Genomic DNA, 14,370 nt, shown 5'->3' with positions numbered 1-14,370 from the left:
TAGCAGACTGTTTCTGCTGTAAAAACAGTAATCTTTGTGTATAGACCAGAGTCTAGCCCTGGGGTCATCTCTCCCTGGTACCATATAGAACAGAAACATTAACTCATGCTCTGGAATGCTCTTTAGGTTTTACCACCCAAAAGACATCTTAAATCTCCTGTCAGTGTTATCTCCCAGAGGTCAATCCTCAGTAGAACACACACACAATATTTATGAGAATCCTCTATTCTGTTGCATGAAACAACCATTTGATGCAATAAAAGTATTATAACATAATCTTGCAATTTTCCACCATACCCCTCACCCAGTATAGTCCTACCGCCCTGTCTGTCTCTGTGTGTGTGTTCCTAGCCTGGAAGTGACTCTCCAGAAGAGGAGCGAGGGGCCCATGTGGCCAGAGCTGCTGACTGGAGGAGACGGGAGAGGAGAGTTCCTGATGAGTGAGGAGCAGACGGCCTTGCTCCACGAGAGACTGACATACCTTACTACTGAGGACATGGTGAGACTCACTGACATACGCTGAGCCTGGTCTTTTAATTTTGGGCCGTGTTCATTAGTCATAAAATGGAAGAAAAAGGAGTGAAACAGGGAGTGATTTCTTTACCTGAAATGCATCTTTCCATTTTCCATTGCTCTAATGAACATGACCCTGGGTTACTGATGATGAATCCAATCCTGTGCTCTCCTCAACCCCCTCAGTCTTTATTTATCCTTTAGGAACGCCTCATTTGCTGTTCATCTCTCTATTCTCCTTTTTACCTCCAGTCTTGATGTTACTTTCTGTGCCTCTATGCATCTAATCTTCCCTAAATTGACCCCCCTCCAACCCCCTCTCTGAGCCCTCACTTTTAGCCTCTTGTTGCCCCTTTCCCCTACCTTCAGGTCTTCTCCTCATTCTCACCCCTCCCTCTTTAGTTTCTGAAAGCAGCTCTACTTCTCTCTCACACCATCATGTCCAGTTCTCTTGAGCTGCCTCAGTCTCAGCTTCCTATTTTTTATTATATTTTCAGTCCCAACTTGTTTAACCACTCACTGCTCATTTAGGGATTTAGTGTTCCCATCGCCATTAGCTTCTAATGAATGAATTCAATGCATCCTCTCACTGTTAACGCTACCCAATCTCTCTGCTTCCATCTCTCTTGAGTTCAGAATGCCAACCCAGACAAGGGCAAGCCCCCGTGCAACGCCCAGGAGCTGGAGGACTGCGATGGCTTCCCAGAAGACAGCTCCAACCTGACACGCTTCGATGGAGAGTCGCTCAAGCCCACTCACGTGGTGAGACCCTTTTCACCACCCACCTTTACTCCACTCCCTCCTTCATTGTTATCAGCGAGCCCCTATTGGTCATATCCACAGTGGCGCAGTAGACATGCACACCTTCTCCATTTGCGTTGTCAGTGACGCTTGTCTTGATTTAATGAACATGGAATTGACCACACATATCTTGGGGTTCTTTATTTGACATGAAGAGAGCTATCCATTGGGCTCAATTAGGATGGCTAGAATGTCTCAATTCAGATGCCTAGAATGTCTCTCAGGCTGCTGTGTGAGTAGAACCAATTGAGTACACTTGGCATTGCCTCAGAGCCACCAGAAAACATGTGGCGAGACAGCATTTGCCACAGTAATTTTATATTTGGTGCTGCGCCGCCACACCACTTTCAAAGCAGTGGCAGCGACCAGGCTATTTACTTCTCAGCGCATTTTGCGGTCCAGTTCAACATTTACCTGCTCTGTCGCGGTCTACCATGGAAAACCATTGAAGACTACACGAAGAATAGTCGTGCTCTTTGTATTTGAGCAATATGATTGGCCGTTCATTCAAATACAGCATTCTACTGCAAGTCACAACTTCTCAATCAGTACAGAAGTTGATAGCTACATTCACACAGCACCTGCGAGCTGTCCTGAGCAAAAAAGCAGCACCCATCAATCTACTCACTGATATTATTTTATTTTAGGGAAAGTTATTTACAAAAGTTAAACATTCAATAGTTAACATAGCAGCAATATGCTGGCCACTGTTGATAGTCACTCTTTACACTTTAGCATTGGCTAGCCTACTGCAGCCAGGTCGATATCTCTTTCAGAAACGGAATTGTCTTAAAGGGGCAGTATTCTATTTTGAGAGGGGGATATTCTCAAAATTACATACTTTAGAAACAAAAATGAATGCAATTAAGACTATGCAATTCTTAAGAATGGAGTAATGACTTACGTTGCTAAATTATATTAAACACATTCTGTTCGGCCAGTAGATATTTGGCCAACTTGCCCGGTCGGGTCATTAGTAAAAACGTTGGACTGTCATATCCTATAAATAGAGTTTTACCTGACCAGGTCATGAGATAAGGAAAAACTCCAGGCCACAGAAAAGACACGTAAGAATTTGAAATCTGTGGTGCATTGGCTTAACAAGCTGCTGGTAGAATCCTGCTGTTAATTTTTTTTTTCTGGATTTATGCCACAGTTGAGACCTATGTGGGTCTTACAGGTGTAGTCGCATCATCTGACTTCTTCCGTATTGAGCGAGGCACTGGTACTTCCTGCTTTGGTTTTTGCTTCTAAGCAGGAATCAGGAGGACAGAATTATATGCCAAATGGAGGGCGATGGAGAGCTTCTCTGTGTAGAGAAAAGGTGGTCTAGAGTTTTTTTTCCCTCTGGTTGCACATGTGACATTCTGGTAGAAATGAGGTAAAACAGATTTAAGTTGGCCTCCATTAGAACCTCTTAGAGCTACCCCCCTACTTTGTGCAATTTCTGCCTGAAGACATACCCAAATCTAACAGCCTGTAGCTCAGGCACAGAACCAAGGATATGCATATTATTGGTACCATTTGAAAGACTGCACTCTGAAGTTTGTGTAAATGTGAATTGAATGTAGGAGAATATAACACAATAGATCTGGTTTAGATAAAACAATGAAAAAAAAACATTTTATTTTTGTATCATCTTTAAAATGAACAAGATAAAATAAACATTCAGATAGGATGATGGGGACAATTTCAGTGAAAAATATACGAGGGCAACAGTACTTGTGCAAAGTTTCAGAATGATAACTTCCAAAATGAGTGTGCTACATGACATTTATCATGAAGTTACCCAGGTGTCCCACACAAGTATCCCAAATGTACCCAAGTGGCCAAATTGGTGAAGGTATACATTTTGAAACAAATAACTATATACAAAATACCAAAATGGTATTCTAACACACCCCCCCCCAAAAAAATGGAGAGAAAAAAAGACAACAAAAAAAAAATATATATATATATATACATTTACAAAATAACATGGGTAACTATTTACACACTTTCAATATTTGGAAAACCCTCAGTCCTCTATCAAATCAAATCAATTTATATAGCCCCAGCCTAAAACCCCAAACAGCAAGCAATGCAGGTGTAGAAGCACGGTGGCTAGGAAAAACTCCCTAGAAAGGCAAAAACCTAGGAAGAAACCTAGAGAGGAACCAGGCTGAGGGGTGGCCAGTCCTCTTCTGGCTGTGCCGGGTGGAGATCACAGTGGTTGTAGAGGGTGCAACAGGACAGCACCCCAAGAGTAAAAATGAACAGTTTAGGGTTCCATAACCGCAGGCAGAACAGTTGAAACTGGAACAGCAGCAAGGCCGGGTGGACTGGGGACAGCAAGGAGTCATCATGGCAGGTAGTCCTGAAGCATGGTCCAAGGGCTCAGGTCCTCCGAGAGAAAGAAGGAGAGAAAGAAAGAGCAGACTTAAATTCACACAAGACACCGGATAAGACAGGAAAAGTACTCCAGATATAACATACTGACCCTAGCCCCCACCCACTTTGCCATATAACCCCACCAACTTTGCCAAAACTCTAGACAATATTCTGCTGCTGATGCCAGATGTTATAGCAGTCTCTTTCTGATGTAAAGCAGAGGGTCACTGAGCATGTGGTGCATGTGATGGGAGACTTCATCTTGCAAACAAAACAGCAACGCCTCCATGCTGTGCCCTTTTGGCCCTTAGGCACATCCATGCCTGCACAAATATATTTGGGCAGATGAACACTTGTGGCAGGAGCAGAAGGGACAGGGCTTGGTGCAGTGTTGCTGTAGCCAGCAAGCTCCTTGATGAGCTGCTCTCTGAAGGCTTTCTGTGAGAGGAAGGGCTTTCCAGTCGGAGTCAGTGCCACTGTGAAAGAACATTTTCAGTTAGAATAGTTTCACATATGAGCCCTGTATCAACAGGTATAATAAACATATACAGTGGGGCAAAAAAGTATTTAGCCAGCCACCAGTTGTGCAAGTTCTCCCACTTAAAAAGATGAGAGAGCCCTGTAATTTTCATCATAGGTACACTTCAACTATGACAGACAAAATGAGAAAAAAAATCCAGAAAATCACATTGGCAACAGCCAATTTAAAATATTACATGACATTACATTTCATAACACATTAAGTGTGGCTTCTCAGGCCTCTACTCACATATCTACAAAATCCATGTGTGCGTGTGTGTAGAGTGCATGTCTTTATCATGTGTATGTGCATCTGTGCCTTTGTGTGTGTCATTTCACAGTACCCGCTGTTCCATAAGGTGTATATTTATCTGTTTTTTAAAATCTGATTCTACTTTTTGCATCAGTTACCTGATGTTTTATAGAGTTCCATGTAGCCATGGCTCTATTTAATACTGTGTGCCTCCCATAGTCTTTTCTTGACTTGGGGATTGTGAAGATACCTTTGGTGGCATGTCTTGTGGGGTATGCATGGGTGTACGAGCTGTGTGCTAGTAGTTTAGGCAGGTGCATTCACTTACAAAAACAAGTAGTGATGAAGTCAATCTCTTCTCCACTTTCAGCCATGAGAGATTTACTTGCATATTATTGTTAGCTCTACGTGTACATTTAAGGGCCAGCCGTGCTACCCTGTTCTGAGCCAGTTGTAGTTGGACAGATTTCTCCCCATCTTAGCTACTGTCGTGTGATGACTGCTATTTATCGAATAATTACCTACTACGTAAAATGTTTACTCAATATAAATGAATCATGTACCAATTAACTCATTAGAAATGTGGGGCACCATGGGAAAAGTTTGTTTATTGAGTTACCGTCTCCCGAATTAAATCAAGAATATATAGATATCATATCAGTCACCAATTAATAATTTCCTCATATCAGTCTCATTCTGAATTTTGTGAGGCCCTTCTCCCCTGATTGCTCAGTTTGGCTGGGCAGCCAGCTCTAGGAAGAGTCTTGGTGATTCCAAACTTCTTCCATTTAAGAATGATAGGGGCCACTGTGTTCTTGGGGACCTTCAATGCTGCAGAAATGTTTTTGTACCCTTTCCCAGATCTGTCTCTCGACTTAATCCTGTCTCGAAGCTCTATGGACAATTCCTTCAACCTCGTGGCTTGGTTTTTGCTCTGGCCTGCACTGTCAACTGTGGGACCTTATATAGACAGGTGTGTGCCTTTCCAAATCATGTCCATCCATTTACCCTAGGTGGACTCCAATCAAGTTGTAAAAACTTCTCAAGGATGATCATTGGAAACAGGCTGCACTTGAATCCTTTTGTAAATAAAGAAATTCTGAACCTGTTTTCGCTTTATGGGGTATTGTGTGTTGATGAAGAAAATGTTTTATTTAATCTATTTTAGAATAAGGCTGTAAATGGAAAACAATATGTGGAAAAAGTTGATGGGTCTGAATATTTTCTGAATGCACTGTATGTTGATTATGACGTTACTTTAGCAAATATGATGACAATGATTTAGGCCAATGGTTCCCAACTTTTTTCGGCTACTGTACCACAAACTGTTGCTCTGCCCAGAGTACCCCTGAAGTACCCCCTCCATGTTCATTTTACCAGTTAGCCTATGGTCTCATGGGTATTTCTAGTACTCCCTGTGGATAGGCCAAGATGCAAGAAGGAATACAACATGGCTGCTATGAAAGTGAACTATGTTTACGTGTTATCACGGGTGTATTCATTCTGCTGATTCTTTTGAAAAATGTTTCTGAAATGGGGGTAAACATCCCTGAATTTGTCCAATAGAAACTCTCGTTTGAAACTTTTGGACTGATGGACTGTTGGACTGATGATTACACCCTAGATGCTGTCATGAGTGTGTCACTGTCTGTCACCTCATATTTTTCTCTCGACCTGTGTGCACCTACATTGTAAACATTCATTCATAGACTAGGTTGTAGCAACCTTATGAATGATGGGTATAGGGAAAATGTGAGTATCATGTAGTATCCTAAACCTATCAATGTCGAACTGGGTGATTGGAATGAGAATGACATTCATCCAATATGCTGTAATACAAATAAGGCCATACTCGTCAAAAAAACGTCCTTCCCTCATCTTAAACGGGACCGATCACCACTGGCATGGCGTCATGTGGGCAAGTGGTGTGCTGATGTCAACGTTGTGAGCATAGTGCCACATGGTGGCTTTGGGGTTGTGATGTATGGGCAGGCATAAGCTACAGACAGTGAACACAATTGCATTTTATCGATGGAAATTTGAATGCACAGCGATACCCTGATGAGACCCCAGAGGCTCATTGACGTGCCATTCATCCCCCACCATCACCTCATGTTTCAGCAGGCTAATGAACGCTCCTGTGTCGCAAGGATCTGTACACAATTCCCAGAAGCTGAAAATGTCTGGTCTTTCATGGCCTGAATACTCACCAGACATGTCACCCATTGACAATGTTTGGCATGTACGACAGCGTGTTCCAGTTCCCGCCAATATCCAGCAGCTTCGCACAGCCATTGAAGAGGAGTAAGACAACATTCCATAGACCACAATCAACAGCCTGATCAACTCTATGTAAAGGAGATGTGTTGCGATGCATGAGGCAAATGGTGGTCACACAAGATACTTACTTGTTTTCTGATCCATGCCCCCTGCCTTTGTTTTAAGGTATCTGTGACCAACATATGAATATCTGTATTCCCAGTCATGTGAAATCCATAGATTAGGGCCTAACAACACAAAAGCATGCATGAGAGCACCAGCTGTTCCGGATGACTGTGTGGTCACGCTCTCCGTAGCTTTAAACAGTTCAACATTCACAAGGCCGCAGGTACAAACGGATTACCAGGAAGTGTACTCAGAGAATGTGCGGACCAACTGGCAAGTTTCTTCACTGACATTTTCAACCTGACCGAGTCTGTAATAGCTACAGTTAGGGGGAAAACGTATTTGATCCCCTGCTTATTTTGTACGTTTGCCCACTGACAAAGAAATGATCAGTCTATAATTTTAATGGTAGGTTTATTTGAACACCCCAGGTGGTAAGGGTGGAAAACAGCACATCTGCCATGCTGATTCTATACACGGTGGCCCCTCGGGTGCTGTGTATACAACTGTGTGGCCAAGCATGACTCCAACACCATCATTAAGTTTGCTGACGACAACAGTGGTAGGCCTGATCACCGACAACAATAAGACAGCCTATAGGGAGGAGGTCAGAGACCTGGCAGTGTGGTGCCAGGACAATATCATCTCCCTCTACGTAAGCAAGGCAAAGGAGATGATTGTGGACTACAGGAAAAGGAGGGCCGAACATGCCCCCATTCACATCAAAGGGGCTGAGCGGGTCGAGAGTTTCAAGTTCCTTGGTGTCCAAATCAGCAACAAATGATCATGGTCCAAACACACCAAGAAATTGGTGAAGAGGGCACGACAACGCCTTTTCCCCCTCAGGAGACTGAAAATATTTGGCATGGTTCCCCAGATCCTCAAAAAGTTATACTGCTACACCATCGCAAGCATCCTGGTCGGCTGCATCACCGCCTGGTATGGCAACTGCTCGGCATCCAACCGAGCAGAGGGTAATGCTTTACTCTACTCTTACATAATTTATTAGGTTTGAACGTCGTTGCAGACTTTAAATTACGGCCTAAGCTATTGTCGACAACATTCATTGTCATTCTATTTACACAAACAAGACTTGTGAAATCCCAATTGGCTGATTTGACATAGTGTGAGGGCCACAAAAAAGAGAACTATAGCTTTGAGGATTGTTCCACGTCCGTGGAACTGTCACCAACCGCCAACTATCAATCACTTACAGGCCTGTTTATGATTCAAAGGTTAAATAGATGTCAAGTGAGCATGGAAACTGGAGGGGAGAACTGTCTACCAATAAAACTTGTTGGCAAAGAGATTCACATGTGAAACACTGGATGATCAGACCTTTCAATACAATAATAGCACAAGGTTGTGTATAAAGAGAACAACGTCATGGTATAAATTGTCTGAACATGTGCTTCAAAACGGGACTCAATCATTCTCTGGCTTTCTCTTTGTCTTTCTAAATTTATATTTTTCTCTGATTCTCTCTCTCTCTCTGTCACGCTCTATTTCTTCACGCCTTCTCTCTTCCGGCCTCCGCTGTGGGAGGAATAATGAAGGCAGACTGATGCATTCAGAAAAACTGGTTGCACGCACTGGTTCCATGTCCTCTCCTGATTAGAATACTTTGATTCTCTGTCCCTATTGATTGTTTTTCTGTCCTCCAGTTAATAGACACTTAATTTGGAATGTTGTGTATGTTTCATGGATGGTGTTAATGCATAATTGATTAAAAGGAACCATAATGGTTTTGTTTGAGGGAACTATTTTACTTTTTTTCTTTTTTTTAATCGAGTTGAGATTCACTGAGCTTTAAAAGTTATGATTGGAGGGATGAAGAGATGCCAGATGAAGAACTGCATATCTTTAGGTTACAGATTAGGGTTAGTGGAAAGTTAGTTGAAATGTCTACATCTACAAACCATCTATTTGCGACTAATAAAGTCTTACTACAGTATATCTCTTTCTCCAGGTGAACTTGGGGAGCCATCAGTACCTGTTCACGGTGGACTTGAACCCATCTGAGATGCCTAGTTTCTGCCTGCGTCATGACGTGGATGCCCTGCTGTGGCAGCCCCGCCCAGACCAGCCCAGCAACATGTGGGAACACATCGCCACCTTCAACGCCCTTGGTAGGTGTAGAAACTTTTTAGATGAGTAATTATTAGTACTGGCAGTTCTGTCAACACCTCAGACACACCTCTTACAACTCTAAATCAGGGAAACAAATGTGTTTTCAGATGGCATCTGTGTGCTAGGACATTGCCTCAGACTGAAATGAAATGACTGAAATGGCACAATAGTAATTAAAATCGAATCAAATTTTATTGGTCACATTCACATATTTAGCAGATGTTATTGCAGGTGTAGTGAAATGCTTGTGTTCCTAGCTCCAGTAGTGCAGGAGTATCTAACAATTTACAACAATACACATACATCTAAAAGTAAAAGAATGGAATTAAGAAATATATAAATATTAGGAGGAGCAATGTCGGAGTGGCATTGACTAAAATACAGTAGAATAGAATACAGTATATACATATGAAATGAGTAAAGAAGTATGTAAACATTATTATAGTGACCAGTGATTCCGTGTCTATGTATATAGTGCAGCAGCCTCTAAGGTGCAGGGTTGAGTAACTGGGTGGTAGCCGGCTAGTGATGACTATTTAGCAGTGATGGCCTTGAGATAGAAGCTCTCTTTCAGTCTCTCGGTCCCAGCTTTGATGCACTTGTACTGACCTCACCTTCTGGATGGTAGCAGGGTGAACAGGCCGTGGCTCGGGTGGTTGATGTCCTTGATTATATATTTGGCCTTCCTGTGACATCGGGTGCTGTAGGTGTCCTGGAGGGCAGGCAGTGTACCCCCGGTTATACGTTGGGCAGACCGCACAACCCCTTGGATAGCCTTGCAATTGCAGGTGGTGCAGTTGCCGTACCAGGCGGTGATACAGGATGCTCTCAATTGTGCATCTGTAAAAATTTGTGAGGGTCATCGGGGCCACGCCAAATTTCTTCAGCCACCTGAGGTTGAAGTGGCACTGTTGCGCCTTCTTCACCACAGTGTCTATGTGGTGGACCATTTCAGATTGTCAGTGATGTGTACCCCAAGGAACTTCTCCACTGCGGTCCCTTCGATGTGGATGGGGGCATGCTCCCTCTGCTGTGTCTTGAAGTTCACGATCTGCTCCTTCGTTTTGTCGACTTTGAGGGAGATGTTATTTTCCTGGCACCACTCCGCCAGGGCACTCATCTCCTCCCTGTAGGCTGTCCTGTCATTGTTGCTAATCAGGCCTAATACTGTTATATCGTCTGTAAACTTTATGATTGAGTTGGGCGTACAGGAGGGGGCTGAGCACGCACCGTTGTGGGGCTCCAGTGTTGAGGATCAGCGAAGTGGAGGTGTTGTGTCGTACCTTCACCACCTGGGGGTGGCCCATCAGGAAGTACAGGACCCAGTTGCACAGGGCGTGGTTCAGACCCAGGGCTCCAAACTTACGTGGTTGGTTTTCCCTTTGTAATCTTGTCTGTAGACTCTGCCACATACGTCTCGTGTCTGAGCCGTTGAATTGCAACTTCACTTTCTCTGTACTGGCGTTTTGCCTGTTTGATTGCCTTACACAGTGACTAACTCCACTGTTTGTATTCGACTATATTCCCAGTCACCTTTCCATGGTTAAATGCAGTGGTTTGTGCTTTTAGTTTTGCACAAATACTGCCAACTATCCACGGTTTCAGGTTTGGGTAGGTTTTAATACTCCCAGTGGCAACAACATCCCCTATACACTTCCTGATGAACTCAGTCACCGTGTCCGTGTATACGTCAATGTTATTCTAAGAAGCTACCTGGAACATATTCCAGTCCGCGTGATCAAAACAATTTTGAAAAATGGATTCCGATTGGTCAGACCTGCATTGAATAGACCTTACGATGGGCACTTCCTGTTTGAGTTTCTGCCTATAGGAATGGAGGAGCAAAATGGAGAAGTGATCTGATTTGCCGAAGGAAGGGTGGGGGAAGGCCTTGTAGGCATCCCAGAAGGGGGAGTAACAGTGGCCAAGCTTTTTTTCAGCGCGAGCACTATAGTCAATGTGTTGATAGAGCTTAGGTATCGTGTTCTTCAAATTTGCTTTGTAAAAATTCCCAGCTATAATAAATGCGGCCTCAGGATATGTGGTTTCCAGTTTGCACCAAGTCCAGTGTAGTTCCTCGAGGGCTGTCGTGGTGAGGGGGAATATACAAGGCTGTGACTATAACCGAAGGGTATTCTTTTGGGAGGTAATGCGGTCAACATTTGATTGTGAGGTTTCTAGATCAGGTTAACAAAAGGACTTGAGTTTCTGTATGTTATCACAATCACACCATGAATAGTTAATCATGAAACATACAGCACGACCTGCCTTCTTCCTGGAGAGTTCTTTATTCCTGTCTGCGCGATGTACTGAACACCGCTGGCTGTACAGACGGGGACAGTATATCTGGAGAGGGCCTTGATTCCGTGAAACTGTATGTTACAGTCCCTGATGTCACTCTGGAAGGAGATCCTTGCCCTGAGTTTGTCTACTTTATTGTCCAGAGACTGAACATTAGCGACTAATATACTCTGAAGCAGTGGATGGTGTGCACGTCTCCTGAGTTGGACTAGAAGTCCACTCCGAATACCTTTTTTCTGCCTGTGGTGTCTTGGTGCAGCCTCTGGGATAAGTTCAATTGCCCTGGGGGATCCAAAGGATCCAATTCGGGAAAGTCGTATTGCTGGTCGTAATGCTGGTTACCGCCGCTCTGATATCCAAAATTCTGGGCTAATAATGTAAGAAATAACACAAAAAAAGAAAATACTGCGAAGTTGCATAGGAGCTAGAAGCAGAGCTGCCATGTCTTTCGGCGCCATCTTGAGCTAGTTCAATGCTAATTCCTGTGTGGCTGATGTTTGTCACAACAAGCCCTGTGTTTCTCAGTGTCTTTGGAGATGAGTAGAAGGTATCAATTTGTAAGTCGCTCTGGATAAGAGCGTCTGCTAAATGACTTAAATGTAAATGTAAATGTATTCTACCAACGTGATTTTCTTCCAACTTACTAATTTTCTTACTCATTTTTCGGATCTCCTAGGCTACGTCCAGGCGTCGAAACGTGACAAGAAATTTGCCACCTGCCCCCCAAACTTCTCCTATGCCGCTTTGGGGGAGTGTCTTCGCCGGGTGTTCATCTACCGGCAGCCGTCAAAAGTGGACACAGTCCTGTTCAACAGGATGCAGGGTCGTCAGGTGGGCCAGGTCGCTAAGCAACAGGTGGCCAGCCTGGAGTCAAACAACATTGTCCTTGGCTTCAGAGCCACCAATGAGAGACTGTTCGTCCTGACCTCTAACAACCTATTTGTTCTGAAGATCAACAATTAGATCTGGGACTACTTTTATGGCCAGTTTTACGGACACATCCGGGATGGAGAATCCCCATTGAGATAGCATTTTAGTCCAGGACTAAGCTTAATCTGTGTCCGGGAATCTGCCCCTTAGAATGTTTCCATCCACCATACACACTGTCCACCCCTGAGGCAGAGCTATACCATTCCACAAAGTAAAAGGAGTGTATCTAGAACCTACAGTAAGTGTGGTGGTGTAATGTCATTTGCGTTAGGGGTCTGATCTGTCAGTAATATGTCTACACTTTCAAATGTCTGTCTTCATATTTGTATGTTATTCTGTGAATATCCTACTGGTGTTGACACTGTATAGGAGCCCAAATGTAGTATGATTCATGTTCTCACATTAAATTATGCCCTCAGAAGCTTTGACCAATAGAAGCAGAATGTAATGAAAATATTCCATTAAAACCAAACAAAGTTATGAGTTTTGTACCTTTATACCTGGGCTGTCAAACTCAATTCCTGGAGGACCATGTGTCTGCAGATTTTTGTTATTTCCTTTCAATTTGTGTCCAATTTAAGACCTAGTCAACCAGTTTATAACTAATCAATTACCTTAATTGATCAATCAAGAACAAGGAAGGAGTGGGCCGGTGGGAAGCCTTGTGATGTCAGAAGCTGAGTCCCAAATGGCACCCTATTTATTCCCTTAATAAGGCACTACTTTTGTCCAGGCACCCGAGGCACGTATCCAGAGCCTCTGAGCACAGGAACTCACTAAAGCCCAAAATGTGTCATCATATCCACCTGTGCTTTTCTGTTTACTCCTTTCCTATTTTGACATGCCTGGGTAAGAGAAGGATAAATTGAAAAAGTATTGCTTGCGTAATGGTGATATCAATGTAGGATGTGCCCATATACACTAAGTGGCCAGTTTATTAGGTACACAAATGTGAACAAATGGTTCGCCTCTACAGACAGTGAGGCACATGGCTTGCTATATAAAGCAGGCTTGAAGGCATTCAGTTACTGTTCGATTGAACATTAAAATGGGCAAAACGGGTGACCTAAGCAACTTTGAGGATGATATGATTGTCGGTGCCAAGTGCGCGGGTTCCAGTATGTCAGAAACGACCGTCCTCCTGGGCTTTTCACGCACGACAGTGTGTAAGGTTCACTGAGAATGATGCGGCAAATAAAACATCCAGTCAGAGGCTGTCCTGTGGGTGAAAAAGGCTTGTGATAAGAGGTCGAAGGAGAATGGCAAGATTTGTGCAAATAACTGCGCAATACAACAGTGATGTGCAGAACAGCATTAGTAAGTTTAATTAAGTTTATATCGGATGGCTTCTGTCAAACTGTCAATCATATCTTGTTATTTATAAGGGGGGCGGGACTTCCGCCAAGGTTTTGAATATCACACCCTGGAGTGACTTCACACTAGGATGGAAATATCATACAACACGTGGGTGTGATATTTACATATTTATTACGGGACTATGTGGACCGTCCGGACTTTCAATGTGGCAAATGTTTGCTCGCAGAGGAGACATAGAGGTGAAGTGGCTACTCTTAGCAAACAAGTAGCAAACTTACACAAGCTACTGGGGAATCCACTTCCGCCTACTTTCTCGTCTACTCAGGTAGCTGAACGCCGATCTGACCTGATGATGGGAGTGTCGCTGCCGCGTCGTCTCTCCGTAACAGACCGGCTGGTGCTCTGCAGGGATCCCTCCCCGAAGGGGTCTCCCCCTTCCCTGGAAAATTGAATCCTTTTCGATGAGTTAGTGGATGTTCCGATTCATGACCCTGCCAACCAGCCAGGGAGGCACATCACTCACCATAGAAAGCAGCATTTGGCAGGATACAAACTTCAAACAGCTTCGCCGCCCTGGATACAGAGGTTCCGGTGCCTTCACCCCTGGGGGCTTCCGCGTTGGGTTCGGATGCTTCCCTGTTGCTGCTATGGTAAATTAGGTTTTGTTGGTTATGGGAGGCTCGAACCGTGTGCCAAGAGTTGCGGGCGTGCGAGATTCCGCCACTCGCAGGTCCTCCCAAATCATCATGCCAGGCGTGAGAATGGGCAGATTTCCTCTTTCATCTCGCCGGCCGTTGTCTTAAGCAGCTCTATGGTAAGAAACGCCTTGGTTTCTGGAGCAAAAACCCTGT

At 43.9% G+C, this 14,370-nt stretch overlaps 1 protein-coding gene across 2 annotated transcripts in view; it reads left to right on the top strand.

The window, feature by feature from the left end:
* The window catches only part of nudcd1 (NudC domain containing 1), a 36,497-nt gene extending 23,815 nt beyond the window's left edge, over positions 1–12,682 (top strand). For both annotated transcript variants that reach the window (XM_029673365.2, XM_029673364.2), the window contains exons 7-10: positions 352–499; positions 1,150–1,275; positions 8,811–8,970; positions 11,949–12,682. In XM_029673365.2, the coding sequence (XP_029529225.1) occupies positions 352–499; positions 1,150–1,275; positions 8,811–8,970; positions 11,949–12,235 (721 nt within the window). In that variant the 3' untranslated portion in view covers positions 12,236–12,682. The remainder of the gene's footprint in view (positions 1–351; positions 500–1,149; positions 1,276–8,810; positions 8,971–11,948) is intronic.
* Positions 12,683–14,370: the final 1,688 nt, after the last annotated feature.

Source organism: Oncorhynchus nerka, linkage group LG7, assembly GCF_034236695.1.
Source record: "Oncorhynchus nerka isolate Pitt River linkage group LG7, Oner_Uvic_2.0, whole genome shotgun sequence".
Classification (NCBI taxonomy): domain Eukaryota; kingdom Metazoa; phylum Chordata; class Actinopteri; order Salmoniformes; family Salmonidae; genus Oncorhynchus; species Oncorhynchus nerka.
This window is presented reverse-complemented; position numbering and strand designations above follow the sequence as displayed.